General features: G+C 38.9%; 1 protein-coding gene across 1 annotated transcript; it reads left to right on the forward strand.

Moving 5' to 3' along the window:
* Nucleotides 1-6,452: 6,452 nt before the first annotated feature.
* LOC118226366 (crystallin J1B-like) lies at nucleotides 6,453-13,208 on the forward strand. The gene is made up of 10 exons (XM_035415940.1): nucleotides 6,453-6,604; nucleotides 7,097-7,163; nucleotides 7,609-7,788; nucleotides 8,061-8,159; nucleotides 8,347-8,439; nucleotides 8,895-9,051; nucleotides 9,763-9,878; nucleotides 11,126-11,203; nucleotides 12,280-12,419; nucleotides 12,718-13,208. The coding sequence occupies exons 2-10, from the start codon at nucleotides 7,097-7,099 to the stop codon at nucleotides 12,811-12,813; spliced, it is 1,026 nt and encodes a 341-aa protein (XP_035271831.1). The 5' UTR covers nucleotides 6,453-6,604; the 3' UTR covers nucleotides 12,814-13,208.
* Nucleotides 13,209-16,706: the final 3,498 nt, after the last annotated feature.

Below are 16,706 nucleotides of genomic sequence, written 5' to 3' on the forward strand. Positions count from 1 at the left end.
GAAAATTCAAATGCCCATAAGAAAATTAATAAAATTATAAAAATAGTTCTCATTAAGATCCAAGATTAAGGCTGACTTTTTTCGTAATTTAAATGTCATCATGTTGAACATGTCTCGATTGAGGAGAATTTGCACATGAAAAAAACATCTAAAATCAGAACCCACTTCTGAAGTTCAGGGACATCCATGAATCATCAAGTGTTTATACTTTCTGTTGTCAAGTTATGCTGCAGTGACTTATATGCTTGCCATTGTTTTTAACTTGTAATATCAGTATCATCAGATGTGTGCTTGTTTATTTGTTTCCAAAGAGGGCCACATTCCAATGAAGTATTTTTAGGCAAGCTTTCATGTGCTATCCTCTAGGTTCAAATATACATGCTGTTGTGCTTACGTTTATGTATGTATATTAACAAAGAACATAAAATCAAATCCAACACTCAAGTTGCATTTTGCATTGTGAGAGTTTAATCATTCTTATTAGCATTCTTATGAGAAATGCCCATTATACCTTTTATCCAACATTTTAACTAGTGTGCATTGTTTGCATTATATGTGACATGAAAATTATTTTTTAAACCTTTGTTTTATCCTTGTTTCTAGGAAATGCAGATATGTAAGCCTGTCCTGAAATTCTCAGAGTTTTCATATTAATCAAGTAGGCTACCTTGCACCACAATGATGCTGCTGTAATTGACACTCATATGTTGAGGAAATAACTGCACAAAGTAAAAATTATTTAATAATACCGTAGACAGTGTGAACAAATATTGTAAAATACATTAATCACATACTTTAATTGTTTCTTACAGATTTTTAGTATATCTTTTCTGAATTTCATTATTTTTAGAAAGAATCTGTGGATTTACAATATGATCTCTGAATTGTGCTTCAACACATTTGTGCATTTTTAAAGCACATCCCATTTACCACAAGCGCATCATTTACCAACTGTAGTAGTACAATAGAGTCCCCAAATTAAGTTATCACATGTCCAATTATAAATTGGACAACTGAAATTAGAAAATATAACAATGGTCAGCTTCTCCTTTTAATTCACTCTTCATGTTTGAAAAAGACTGAGTGACCCTAAGCTCCTTATACTGCTGACAACAGCATTTAGAAAAATATGATGAAGCAAATAACTTAACAGTAGACAGCTGGCTTGCTGTAGTGATGGCAGGCAATGCAAGAGCAGAGCAGATAAAGAGTAATCTGGCCAGCATCCAGTCTCTGTTTCTCATCTCCAAGCTTCTGTTTCAGCTATCTCTGAGAGCCCACTGTGGGGGAGAGGACCGAGCAAGGCCCATCACTCTACCAAAATTATTCCCACTCTTTTAGTACACAGTTACACACATTCAAAAAAAAGGGCACTTAAGGTTAACAAGACCAGTTTTTCACAAATTATGACACATGACAGACGTGTATTACTCTTTAAAATGCATGGTCCTCTTTAAAAGATAGGAAAATTCAACTGCCATTTTAATTGTCATTATTTTTATTATTACAGTAAAACCTTGGTGATATGAACACTTTGGCTATCAGGTTTGTTTGGATGTCCAAAGCGTTCCAAACTTTGAAATTGAACTCAAAATTATTATTATTATTATTATCATTATTATTATTATTATTATTATTATAGTATAGTATTCTAATATAGTGTATATACTGTATGGTAGTCATAATAGCAAAAGTTAAGTTCATGCTGTAAATAAATACATATCCATTTCACTTTTTGCATTAGACATTCTTTTTAAATTACAGCTTGAGGACTAATAAAGTGATACTATGCTTGAAGCTACAGTCCTGAGAGGGTGAATAACATTTGGAAAGCTTCTCTGGATTTGTGATTTATCAAAGGGAAGATGAAGGAAACCTGCCGAGGCAGGCCAGCACAGGAAGGAAGAGGAGAGCGCAATGTGTTTGTGGTCAGCTTCTATCTTCCCTTCCCCCCACCGCTATTTTAAAGTCTTGGCATAAGTTGGCACGCCCCACTGTGCTGCCAGATGATCAAAAGCTTAAACCCAAGCTCTTTGCCCGAAGTGTATGAGCTCAGTGACATCGATCATCATTCCACCAATCAAATCACTATTTGCTCAGTATATTGTGGTGGTAATTTGTCATTTTATAGCTGCACTGACAGTGAAATTTCATCTTGGGATGACAGCTCATGTCTTTACAATTCTGCAAAACATCCTGAATTACGGCAAGCCAATTAAGCTCATTTTTTTATATCAATAAATCAATTTATATTAGAGATAATTAGAATTTTTGATATTAAGATTACATTTGAACTAGTTAAAATAGTCATTCTTAATATTAAGAATTCAATTTCAACTAGTTATAATGTTAATGAGCTTCATTTAGATGTGTGAATGAAGGTGGGGTAATATTTGCATTTTGACGTTCTTAAAGGGACAGGCACTAAAAGGGAAAAACACTGAAAAATCAAATTATTATGAAAGATAAAGCCAACAATAATTCTATGATAACCTGGGAAGAGTGCAAGAGATTGTGGAATAGCTTTATAATTATACCTTCATAATTATGGCTTTTAAATGCAGAGTTAAACATGCAAATATGTTGCATGCTCTCAGAGTTGTACTGATGTCTCGCTTTTTGTGTAGATGGGAGGCAAAAATAACTAGTGCCACTGGATGGCGTAATTTGGTAAATACATTCTCACTTTACCACAAATGCATTAATGTGAAATTAATTAATATTGATTAGTCTGCCAGTCTACGGAGCCTAAGGTGAAAAAAATATATGGCGGCAGTGTAGTATAATGGGTAAGGAGTTGGTCTTGTAACCTAAAGATTGCAGGTCCCCGCTAGGACACTGTCGTTGTACGCTTGAGCAAGGTACTTAACCAGTATTGCTTCAGTATATATCCAGCTGTATAAATGGATGCAATGTAAATGCTGTGTAAACGTTGTCACTCTGTGTCTGCTAAATGCCTGTAATGTAATGTAATATATCTCAACGTGGAAATTCAGGAGTATCTGCAGGCCAGAGTATGAGGCATGTTGCAAGCAAAAGGGGTGTGTCGAAAGCAAAAAAAGGCGTGTCAAAAGTATGTTTCTATTGGCCAATAATTTGGAACGTTACCCATGCTGTCCGATCCAAATAATTCTCCAGAGACGTAAGGCACATCAGGCGCATTTCCTGTGTGCAACTCAAAACTATATATTTTTTAGAATCGGTGGAATCATGGAGAACCGCTACATTTATACCAAACAAATGATGTTAAGACATGCAAACCTTCAGCTACCAATAACTTTAGTTCATTGTTAGCAATGCTTGAAGTGGAATAAAAACGCCAGACTATTTTTTAATGCCACTAAAGTAATGTACAGATAAGTTGGGAAACAGCCACAAAAAGAAAAGATGAAACCAGGGGCACATAAATTGAAAAACAAATTGAAAACACAACTTTATTGGTGACAATGAGCTAGCAGATTATTAGTTTTGTCATTGAACGATATCAACTAACAACTGAGAAAGAGTCGAATGAGTCTGATTTTCATGGAAGCAGCAACGTCCTTGCCTGGATCATTCTGAACCCGAATCGCCATATTTGTATTATCGTTTTCTCGCCAGAAAAAAAATACTATAATGCACACATGGCGATTCAGGGTCTGAATCCAGGCCACGTCGTGTGTTTTCACCAATATAACTGAAATATAATTATTTAAGTGTTATTTTTTCATGTGGCGGGTAACCTTATTGTGATGAGCCGCCACAGTAAAATTCATAGGCGACTGCAGCAAGGCTATGGGAAACACTGACCATTGAACCTTGATTGTTTGGATTGGGCCAGGCCTATGCAAAAATAATTTGCCTTTTATTTACATGTCTATTCCTAATATCAATCATTTAATTTATACTAGTTAAAATTATATTTTATTCAAGCTGTGACTAGCTAAAATTTAATTATTGAGTTCAAGTTGGATAAAAGCTTAAACGGCCTGCCATACTGCACTGTTTGTCACAGTATATAGAGATAATTTAAAAGAATATTAGTTTGGTGTAAGAGTATTCTTATTTTCTTGGGACTGGGACAATTATTAAATACAAATTTAGATGTAAGTTTAATTTCAACAGAACCATGATATAGGTTTTCAGAATTACATCAATCTCAAGATGTCTGTATTTTGGATTTAAACAAGCGCAAATCCGCAATTGCTGCGACCGCACACGCGCATGCATCCATGTGTGCATGCATCCATGCACACACCCTCGCACAAACATGTAACCTCTTCTTTGGTTCATGACCAACCTTTCCACAAAATCTTGTGCAAATCTGCGAATCCATTCAGGAGTTATGCGCCTTTTTGTGATAGCCCACACCCATCACCATGCCCCCTCACACACCCTCACACAAACACGTGACCTCTTCTTTGGCTCATGAACAACCTTTCCACAAAATCTTGTGCAAATCTGTTAATCCATTCAGGAGTTATGCGCCTTTTTGTGATAGGCCACGCCCATCGCCACACCCCCTCACACACCCTCACACAAACACGTGACCTCTTCATTGGCTCATGACCAACCTTTCCACAAAATCTTGTGCAAATCTGTCAATCCATTTGGGTGTTATACGCCTTTTCACGATAGGCCACACCCATCACCACACCCCCTCACACACCCTCACACAAACACGTGACCTCTTCTTTGGCTCATGGCCAACCTTTCCACAAAATCTTGTGCAAATCTGTGAATCTATTTGGGAGTTATGCGCCTTTTTGTGATAGGCCACTCCCATCGCCACGCCCCCTCTTTGTCAATCGGCCTTGAAAGTTACTCAGCTCTACCTTCGGTCATGACCAACATCCATGCCAAATTTCAGCCTCCTGGGGCGAAAACTGTGGCCGCTACAGGGTGGGACACTTTTCGTGTTTACAGGGTGACATAGCTCAGGAGGTAAGAGCGGTTGTCTGGCAGTTGGAGGGCTTCCGGTTCGATCCCCTGCACCGGGCGTGTTGAAGTGTCCCTAAGCAAGACACCTAACCCCTAATTGCTCCCAACGAGCTGATTGGTACCTTTCATGGCAGCCATTGGTGTGTGTGTGTGAATGGGTGAATGAGAGGCATCAATTGTAAAGCACTTTGGATAAAAGTGCTTTATAAATGCAGTCCATTTACATTACCATTTACCATTTTTGACCAACAGACAGAGCTATAGAGCTGCGGGCGCAGCTAATAATAAATATGTGACTGCAGTGCAGGGTCAATCTCACAGTGTTTCTTTCTCTTTTTTTTTTTTTGTTTGTTTTGGAACTTGAATAAATATGTGATTGTCGGTTAGATTAAATGAATGGCTTTTGAGTTCTTTACTACTGGTGCATTCATATTTTTATGTTAGAATCTGTGTCTTGTTATTTTTGATATTTGTCATTTTTGAACTTATGAAGTTTTTCAGCATTAACTTCATATTAATTTTATCACAACGTTACTATTGATATCACATCGTCATACACAGAACACAACATCAGCAGCTTTTCAGCATTTCATTGATTTTATGAAAATAAACACACATTGATTGTAACCTACTGTTCAGTCGAAATCTCAACAGACTGATATGCCCAGAACAGGACCGAAATGAATGTTTAGCAAGCACAACAGTTTGACTCTTGCCAATTGAACTAGTCCATCAAAGCAATGATTTTGTCCGCTAACAATAGCACTGTCGATTAGTCAAGAAAATGGGAATTCACAGCCCCAAAAGCGTAAACTTCTCAGCCAAACGGCATAGAAAACGAGGCTACTGCAACTAATGGAAGACCAGATGGCTAATCGTAGTTGAATAAATTCCCGTAAACTGCATATTTTTGCATACTAAAAAGCGATAAAACCATACGGAATTTCAGAGAATAAAACAACATCATCCAGAAGGCATTGCTCTATAACGCTGCCAGGTTTTCGTAATTTTTCGGAATTAATCGGTAGAACTCGAGGGGACCGCTTTGTGAAATACAGTAATAGAATTAAATGACGCCGTATGCTTATCGTGCACAAGCGAAAGTAAATTTTTACGTTTGAATAGCTGACTGAAGTTGCTGAACCACTAGATGAATCGAGTCGGTGATAAGCCTATCAGGTAGCTCTGCATACTGTGCCGACACCAGTGGAGTGTGACAAGATGTTTAACAGGAGCTACTTCATGGGATAGTGCATTGTTAAAAGAGGGTCTGCTGTGGCCGAGGCCTATATAGTAGCTACTACTACTACTACTACTACTACTACTACTACTACTAATAATAATAATAATAATAATGACAGCAAGAAATAGCAACAATAATTTGTTTTCGATTATAAATTAATGGATTTATGCGTTTACTGAAAATTACAAAAAGCTGAAATATTCTAATATTTTTGTTAACGATTGGTTAAACTATAGGCTAGCCTACATATAGTATTATTTGACGACTTCCATATTTGGACGACATCCAAATGTAGAAGAGGGCGTGTATAATGGTTGTGGTCTGAGATACCAAAGGAGTACGTAGTAACATCTAGGCGATGTTCAGTAACAAGTTATACTTTCATAATGTCCGAGTGAGAAACTCCATAGGAGAGTGGTCTGAGCTCGACTAGAATGCAAGGTAGGAATGCCTTTACACTGGCTTTTTTATTTAGCCTAGTTGGCTTACTCCAAACAGCATAGTTTCGTTTCTGAACATAGTCATACCGCTGAATTAAATGGGTTTCTTAACAGCTACAGCTACCTGGCAGTCTTACATTTTTTTTGCAAGGCTGCCTTATTTGCGACAGTTACCCAACCAGTTTTGTACGAGCGTGAATGTACTTGATATTATGACAGTAACTTTTATTGTGTACTGATGTACAATATTAACCGTAGATCTATTGATACACTTATCAGCTGTTGATAATTAACCAAATGGTACTGTACGCAAATAAGCAATGCATCTAGCAGTTTAAGACAGTAGGTAACTGGTAATTGATGTTTGCAGCCCATGTATCTCATTTTCCAACTCTTTTAGGTTCATGATGACAAGTACACGGTATTTTTCTAAGCGGTTTTTAACGGCTTACTTATGCAATTTTATGCTGATTGTTTACTGGGGTGACTGCAGATGGCAGTGGTTCTGGCTGACAGAATTGTTGGGGCGATTATTGGAGCAGCTGTAGCAGATGCGGCAGGTAGGCTATGCTACAGGTGGTACATTATAACCTGGCTGAAATTTAAATGTACGATTCTTGTAAAACTGGAGTTCAGAGCATCCCTCTTTATCAACGGAGCACATGTTCTTCTGAACCTCAGATAAGCAATGAAATTTGGGCGTTGCCTCAGCTTGCATAACTTGCTTACAATTCTGTTTTCTACTGCTTGTGTAAGTCATTTTTTGTGTGAAACATTCTTCTCCTTAGAAGCTAGAGTCATTTGTAGTCTACTGTGTAATCTGTCAAAGCCTGTCATGTTAAGTGTGATAAATTGCAGTGGGTCTGCACTCAGGTAAATGCTCTCACAATGTGCAGAAGCATTAGTGATCATTGCAAGGTGGGGCATGTGTGTTCATCTATAATATGCCTATTTTGCAGACTACAATGTAATATTGGTCTTTTTCTCCATGATCTGCACTTGCAGCACAGCCACTCCATTGGATATACAACCCCGAGAAGCTTAGCACCATCTTGGCACAAGAAGGGCCCTGCCCAGAGTTCCGTCCTCAGTCTGCTAACCCTTTCTACCGGAGGGAGACTGGTCAGCAAACATGTTATGGTGACCAGGCATTTGTGCTCTTGGAGTCTTTGTGTGAATGCAGAGGTAAAAACCCGCTTTGTTCTAAACCCTCTGGGCCCATGCTCTCAGTATGAAATGTGAACATGAAACATGGTAATTGTGAAACATTAGGTGAACACTGCATTTGCAGGGTCAGTGTGTTTACTTTGATATTGGCAGAGCTAGGATAAATGTTATTCTTTGATTGCAAACAGCTGCTAGTTTGCATGACTGCTTAATGTACATTTTAATGCTACCTTTTTAAATAGTGTAGTAGTTAAGTGACAGACCGTATGTTTTGTGTGCCATTTCATCAGGTCTAGATGTGGGGGATCTACAGCAGCGTACTTACAAATTTTTTGGCCCAGGATCAGAATATGACACTCCTGTCAATGACCCTTACAGGGCCAGAGGAGGTAAGCCTGACACTTCCACAGATAAATGTGTGAATTTTTTAAATCATCATAGCAGTGTTCTGACTGATAAACAAGATGCTTAACTATGTTCTGAAAAAAAAATTATTATTATTATTATTATTATTATTATTATTATTATTATTATTATTAAGCATTTATGTAAATATTCTTATTTAATCACTATAAGGTCCAAGAGTCCAGTTACCCATTGAGGGCCCCTGGAGACATGCAAGCCTCAAGAGCTTCCTAAAAAATATGGATGCGGGCAAGACAGAGACTGGTAACTGCGCAAGTACAACATGAGTAACTAGGTTTATTTATGGTACAGGAACTGGCTATAAATTGGGTTTATACAAAAAAATGGCCATTGTTGGTTAAAATCTACAGTTTTACCCCTGAGGATATTTCACTTGATTGTAGAGGGGCACTTGGAATCAAGTTAAGTAGTCAAGGAAAGATCATGAAGGAACAGAAATTATATAAGGGATGGCAGTGAAGTATAATGGTTAAGAGACCTGAGCTTGTAACAAGTACTAGTTATGTAGTATTAATTTATACCATTGAATATGCACTAAAGCAATTCATGTGGTACACCTTGCTCGAAATACAACAAAACTTAACATGAGATGTCCTTTGTAAGATGTCCTTTTTTGTATTCAGTGTTCTTTTCCTTGGATGTATTTTTTGTATCTGTACAATATTTTTTCAATATCAAAGTGTGTCTTTCCCCCTTAGGATGTGACATAGACAATCAGATTGACGGGATCGCAAAATTGGCTCCAGTTGTGGCCCTGTATGCTGGGAAACCAGAAATGTTGGAAAAGGTTGAGGCTGCCACCCGTGTCACACAGAACAATGACCTGTGCGTGGTGGTGACACTGGCTGCAGCCCGGTGAGCATTAGTGCCTGAACACCTGTTTACCTTTGTGCTATCAGGTGGTGAACTGACCCCAACAGTGAATGTGCCCTCAAAGGATATGAACCTAAACAAATTGTTATGTTCTTGTTATGTTCTGAAATCTTTAGAGGGGTTGCACACAATTATGATTGACAGTAATAAGGGATTACATTCATATTACGCCTTTCACAGTCTCAAAACTCTTTACCATGAAGTGGAGAAGCTCACCTTAAGTCAAACAGCTGTCCGCACATTGAACACTGTGTAGCACACACAGCGGCCTTTTCAACAGAATGCTGGCCATACATCAGCACTGAAGAGGTGGAGAGGAAGGGAATTGCTAAGATTACAGTGTGGCAAAAGCTTAGGTGGGCAGAGTGAGAGTGTGTTGGTGTATAGCCAGGATATAGACCCCCTTACCCTTTGAAATAAGAGCCATTGGTTTTTACTTACTGACCACAGTGAGTCAGGACCTTAGATTTGCATGTCTTCCAAAAGACAGGCACAAAACATATGTGCTGCACAATAGCAAGGAGGGTCACATCAATACTACAGTAAATAAGCCATATAGCAAATCTGTATACAACTGTGAAGTATAGCTGCATTAAGGTCCTGCTTTGCAGTGTATGCAGTGTGACATAATTGTTGGCATTTTATATTTTAATTGATGGTTAGATTTGAGAAACCTTCCATCTTATTTCCTAGGTTCCTGGAGTATTACATCCTGAATGGTCCAAATCAAAATGCCCTGGATTCAGTGTTAGAACAACTCAATGACCCGTATAGGAAGAACCCCCAGGATCTGGACAGAGCTGTGGTCGGTATGTGACGCACAGGCTAGTTTTGCATTAATACACACAGAATTCACCCAGGAAATTTTAGGCCTGTTTAATGAGTGGTTCTCTGAGGAAATGCTGAGCAGGGAATATGTATGTGTGTGTTTGTGTCTATGTATTATATATATATATTGTATATATATTATATACATATAGATATGTGTGTGTGTGTGTGTGTGTGTGTGTCTGCATGCCTATATATACAGTGTTCTCCACAACATTTGAGATGAAGGCATATATTTCTCTTGATTTGGGTCTGTACTCCACAATTTAAGATTCGTAATCAAACAGTTCACACATGGTTAAAGTCCAGATTCTCAGCTTTTATACATTTTATACAGGGTATTTTTTATACATTTTGGGTTCACCATGAGGAAATTACAACACTTTAATACATAGCCCCCACCCAAGGGCACCACAATGTTAGGGAAATTACTTAAAAGGTGTTTCTTATTAGTCAAGTGTGTTCAATGGCTTCCTTAGTGCTGTTATAAGAGAGGTTTTGAGTATCATGATTCTACGCTTTTGATTTGCCTTTGGAGTCTGTTATTGGCATTTGTCAACACGAGGAGCAGTCAAGAAAGCCATTTTGAGGCTGGGAAATAAGGAAATAAACATTCAGAGACATAGGCCAAACCTTGGGCTTACCTAAATCAACTGATTGGATCATCATTAAAAAGAAATGGAGCACTGGTAAGCTCAGTAATTGCAAAGGGTCTGGTAGACCAAGGAAGACCTCTACAATTGATGACCAGAGAATTCTCACCGTAATGAAGTAAAACCCCCAAACACCTGTCCGACAGAGCATCTGCACTTTAACCACATGTGCATTGTTTGATTACAAATCTTAAGATTGTGAAATACAGAGCCAAATCAAGAAAAAATATGTCTTCATCCCAAATGTTATGGAGGGCACTTTAGATATTTATGTGTGTGTGTGCGTGTGCGTGTGTGCGTGTGCGTTTGTGTGTGCGTGTGTGTGTGCATCGATTCAGGACAGTTTTCATTTTAAGTTTCCAGACTGCACAGAAAACTCAAGTTAATGCTTGTAGAAAAGCTTTTAAAAGCAGTTAAAAGGCACAGGGAATAAATTAGTCTCCTGGTGAAGAATATTGTCTTAACACTTTTGAAATAGCAAGAGCTTGAAAGACACTTTTATTTTATTGTGACTAGTACTCCCACTAATTGTGGAATCTGACATGTCAAACTATTTTTCTCTTTTTTTAATGTAGGTCACATTCACCATGTAAAGCAAAACTTATCCAAGGCTCCCAAAGAGCTGATTCCCAGTGTTTTCACAAACACATGAGGTAGGCATTACATCTCTACAGCTCAGCAGCAACCAGATAATAAATATCATCTTCATCAAACCAGTAGAATCTAGTCTGTAAAGCTGCTCTCCATTCTGATCCAGCATAAATCCGCTTATTCGTCCATAAACAATGCAAGAATGTGTGAAGCCCTCAACATGCTTGTTGAGTAGCAGTAATAGCAGCAGTGCAAATTTACAAATAAATCACTTGAATTAGAAAGACTGGGATGTCCATTAAGTGATTTAGTCATAAAATAAAAAAACCTTTAGTCAGTGCTTTTATCGCTATTCTTAATTCAGGCTTGGTCAACATGTCCCGCCACTAATGGCTACTATGCATATGGGGTTCTTTCCAATCGCTTATTTTATCTGTCCTTCTCTCCTCGGTCCTCGACTGACCCAGTAATCAATCGAGGTCCTCCATCTTTAAGCAGTCCTTTCCAACCCATTAAATGCTCCTTGAAGTAGCTAGGAGGAAAGAGCTAGGGGGCTCCCAAAGGACACTTGGCAAGGAAACACAAGTGCATCCTTTGCAGAATTGTTTTTTGGAACACATGACTTATAAATGATCAAACTGTGGATCCACCTCCCCCCGTTTGTCACGTCTGTAATTGACATGGCTTCAAACTGACGCTTGACTGAACAAGGACGTTTCATTTGCCTAATACACATTTTCTAGATTACTCCATCCTCGCTTCTTTTCCTCGCATCCTTGCTTTGCGTCCTTCGTCAGGAGGGGCTAAGGAAGCGAGGAAAGGACATGATGGAAGGATGCAAGGATGTAAAATAAGCCACTGGAAAGACCACCTTGGGGTATTTCATGAAGCAGGATTACTGAGTTAGCTAGATAGCTGCGCCAAGTAAAATCCGGAACAGCTCTTTCTACTTCAGCCTATGTTCCAGATTTGGGAGGGTTCCAGTTTTTACACAGCTCAGTTATCCAGCTAACTCAGAAATTCTGCTTCAGGGCCCTGGTCATTGTACTACAGTGGTAGTTGACTACTTTATGTAAATTTGTGTTACCCATTAATGTTGCCCCTCATCTTCCTCTGGTACATTGTGGTTCCTGGCCAGTTTTGCCTGGTGCATTCCAGGCAGCGCTACATGGGGTGCTGACAGCCGGCAAGTTCGATGAGGCGATCCGGGACACCATGCGCTGCGGGGGCTGCACCAGTAGCAGAGGCTCCTTCATAGGGGCATGTCTGGGGGCTCAGGTATGGAACTGGCAAAATGAGCCACATCATTGAGTTAACATCGCTGTTGCTTACAGATAGGGATTCATTCATTCCTATTTTTTTAGTGTTCCTGTTTCAGACGTTTACTATTGTGTGGTTGTCTTTTGTTGAAATAGAAAAAAAGAGTGGGGTATTTTTTGCAGGAAACAGTGGGACATTTATAGCCTTTTATGATTTACACAACTTTTTTTTTTATTTTTTTCAATTTTAATATCTTTGACCTTGCTCACTATGTGGCTTAGTTCTTTCTGAAAATGTGCTGTCTTTATGCCAACAGATCGGACTCCAGGGGATTCCTGATTCTTGGAAGAGTAGGACCCTCAGATATCCCATTCTGCTTGAGCTTGCAAAGAAAGTTGCCAGCGTACACTAATCTGAACACTCACACGGATATGCATGCATATGCACACATGTACGCACACTCACACACACACTCACACAAACATGCACACATGCATGCACATACACACACACACACACACACATTTTATATTACTCAACAATGAAGTGCTAGAATCAGTGAATACATGCCTTGGTTTTTCTCTTTATTTTTAAAGAAGCCTGCTTACTGTCCGAACATCCAGTGTCACACTTGTATTTTTAGACTGCATAACACTTAATGAAGGTTCCAGCTTAAAGAATAGAGCTGGAACTTGATGTATGGTGTTACATTAAAAGCTCCTTTACATTCTGTGTTTGCTTGTACATTATACTATATCCCGTAAAGTCAAATAAAATTGATAAAAGCACAATTGTTTCAACAGTGAAGGGGTCTGGTAGTTCTGTAATGGTGTCCAGTGCATTTTCCTGCCATGGTTTTTGTGCCTTCATACCTTTAGAAGGCAAGGAAGGCACACCTTTTATGCAGTAATAGGTGTCCTGTGAGGTGACAATGCCACTATCTACAAGTAGTCATCCAGTGATTTTATGAGCATGACGCAGACGTTAACTATATGCCATGGCACTCCCAGTCACCAGATCCGAATCCCATCAAACATTTATCATTTATCTATCAACTAAAGGTGAGTTGGTTTACTTCCTTGTGGAAGAGACTTCCAGATGCTGGTAGACACTCTGCCACAGCACTGGACACACACTTTCTGTAGGTGTTTCTATGTCTGGTTTGGTATCTGCTAACTTCTGTATAGAATCACATGGATATGTACTGTAGTCCTGACGTATCAGTGGTTTTATGAGTTATGTGTATGTCACATGACATTCCTGTGTAACTTCTGGTCTGGTAATAGAAACTGAACTCTCAATAATATGAGGAACATGGGCACACTTTGCATAAGAGAAGTGAAATTCAGTGAGATGAGAAGCAGAGTCCTGGATATCTGGCACATTATATCAAATAGCATAAGCATGATGAATTATTAGCCAATTACGGGGGCTCGAACTCATCTCTTCCTCCAAGGGGCTATGCTGTTATTTTAGAACATGCACTGACTTCCAGATTTTAAGCATCGCACATCAGAAGGCTTTGATTACAACAACAAAAGGCTTCAAAGGCACCTTCCACACTGAATGTGATTTTTAAATAACCCAATTACCCTGTATGTGTTTTCTGGCAGAGTCCACAAGGTACACTTGTGGAACTAGGAAAACATATTTATGTGATTAACAGGTTCCTGAACCCAGAGCACCTTGGCTCTGTAACATATTTATTGAAGCAATCTGCCGTTTGCTCGAAGGCCCAGCGGCTGCCTCGTGCGGGGCTCGAGCATGCAGCTCCCAGGGTTACACCAATGAAATGAATTCCATGTGTATCCGAGCACTTCGGTTCAAAATGGCAAGGTTTGAAACTCTCTCGAGGAACGGCATGAGGCATGAATGTTACACAGGTATCATATATTTCAGCTGGTTACATAAGAGGCCACTTGTTCACAGCATGAAACTGTCCATTAGGCAATATGTGGCTAAATTATGATGGAAATGCCTCAGCCCCTTACAGTGATATACACACACGCAACAGGGTAACCCTGTCATTTCTGGTATTCCTATCCTGGAGGTTAAGACATATTTAGCTCGAAGCCTGTTCCCGGGCTGCTACTTTATATTTGTTTTAATTATATTTAACATATTCAACTGAATTTTAATATATGGATTTGATATATTGAGTCTCACATGATCTTAGTGTGCATGTAAATATAATGCACCAAAATGTTTCTACTAATGATGTAATTTTACAGAAACATTTTCATGTCAGGTAGAATTTTTTTTATTCACTAGGGTCTGAAAAATGTTGAAACAAATGTTTTCCTCTATGTTCTGTTCAAGATCTGTTTGTGGAGCTTGAATGTTTTGAATCATTTTTTTTTTTAAAAGAAACTTTCTTCAGAAATGTACTGGGCCTCTTGCACAGAGATGCTGAGTCATGCTCTCTTTGATCAGATAGGGAAATCATAGAGGAAATGTGCCTCTTTGGCCAAAGATGAATTTTTCTGCCTGTCATATTCTTAATTTGTCATTAGGAAGCTGACTTGTTGCCACCAATTCTCAGAAAAATATTGAGAGTTATCCAGTGGAAATCTGAAGCACTGAGACAAGTGAAAGTTATATGAAATAGCAAATTGCCAAACTTTTAATTTAAAAAAGGATGGGCTTACTATACTTTTATGTTCTCCGCAAATGAAATTGTGCTTAATGCTTCATTTCTCCTCCTTCACAGTATCGCCCTTGTAACCTAAATCTAGAATTTTGCTGATTCCTTTAAAAAACAGTAGTTTGTGTACAGTGTCTTGAGAACAAATCAGTGCTTGTGGCCAAGCCTGAATGAAGGAAGACATATCTGGAAAAGAGCTGAAGGGACAGCCCTTATGTACAGTATTCCGCTCTACTTAATGTGATGGAAATAGTCTGAATATAAGAGAGTGCTTTAGATGGCAGCTTGCTCCTGACATCGGTTGATTCACACTAACTGGAACGGATGAGTGGCTGCACTCCTTGGGGCCTGCCCCTTAACACAGCCCCAGTCCTATATGGAAGCTCTGGGACGATTTAACTAGGGTCCATCACCTTCATTAACATAAATCACTCGCCAGATCATTAAGAGTCTTCTTGTTCTGCTCTGATTTTGCAGTAACAACAACAAAACTGTTTTCATTCGCTCGTTTTTCCCCAGTACATAAGAGGCATGTTTTCCCCATGGCCCTCCCTTTAGCAAGGTTTTCCTACCTGCTTATGAGCCATAAACTTTACAGGGGTCTCCTCCATGTCCTCAGCTCATAGCCACTCAAGAGGCATACACATCTGCAATACCAATCATATTGACATATTATTTCGTCCATCTTCATCCATCTTGCTGATTTATACCCCTTAACAGCTGCTGTTAGCCCCCTTGGTTTCAGTTGCCCTGTGAATAGAGGATGAATTAAACTATTAATTATAAATTCATTATCTTGCCATTAACAGGCACTAATGTGGTGTGGTACTACGTGATAATGACTGGGCACTAGTCAGATATATCCCATATGACAATTAGGTGTGAAGGATGCACATTTCCTTAATGTCCCAGCTCAGTATCCATCTTGGCTCGTTGGTAATTCACTTTCCTTTTTCTCTGGTGGCCCTTGCTGTAAGGCAGAAGGATGAAACCAGGGAGAAAATGAGCTTTGCAGTCCTGCAGACCTCGGAAGGTTAATCACATGGTTACAGCCTGCGTCTATATCCAACCATTTTTGTAGTTTCATGCAATCTGCATAATGGATCAGTGTTGGCCATCCTCAACTCTGGTGTCCCACCATGCATGCTGGACTGAGCTCCATCTGACCTTCATCATGTGTCATTGAGCTGTTAATTAAACACTGACTTGGATTTTAAATGTCTTGACAATTACCTGCTGTATGTCCTGCATGGAAGAAGGACTAAGCTAAAAAAGGTGCAAGTATTCACATAGAAGTAGTGTATACCACAACGTACTGTTTGTATATTTGCACTAAAAACTAATTTGTTATATCAATTATTTGGAAATGGGATAGGACAGTGCTCAAACCAGCCCAAGACTAGGCACAGCTCCGAAATAGCACATAGTTGACAACTAGGCTATATAAATTTTTAACAAGCTTTATTTGTCTTTCTAAAAGCACAAACAGTAAAAAAGCACAAAATACTAAATCTAAATCAAAACCTAAAAACATCTTAAATCTAAATCTATATTGAACAAAAAAACTCCATAAAATCCAATTAATTGAAAACAGCATACATAGTGGATCATCATGTCTAGGTCTGAATATCACTTTTACAGAAAAATACAGGCAGATGCAC

This window comes from Anguilla anguilla, chromosome 4 (assembly GCF_013347855.1).
Source record: "Anguilla anguilla isolate fAngAng1 chromosome 4, fAngAng1.pri, whole genome shotgun sequence".
NCBI classification, from domain to species: domain Eukaryota; kingdom Metazoa; phylum Chordata; class Actinopteri; order Anguilliformes; family Anguillidae; genus Anguilla; species Anguilla anguilla.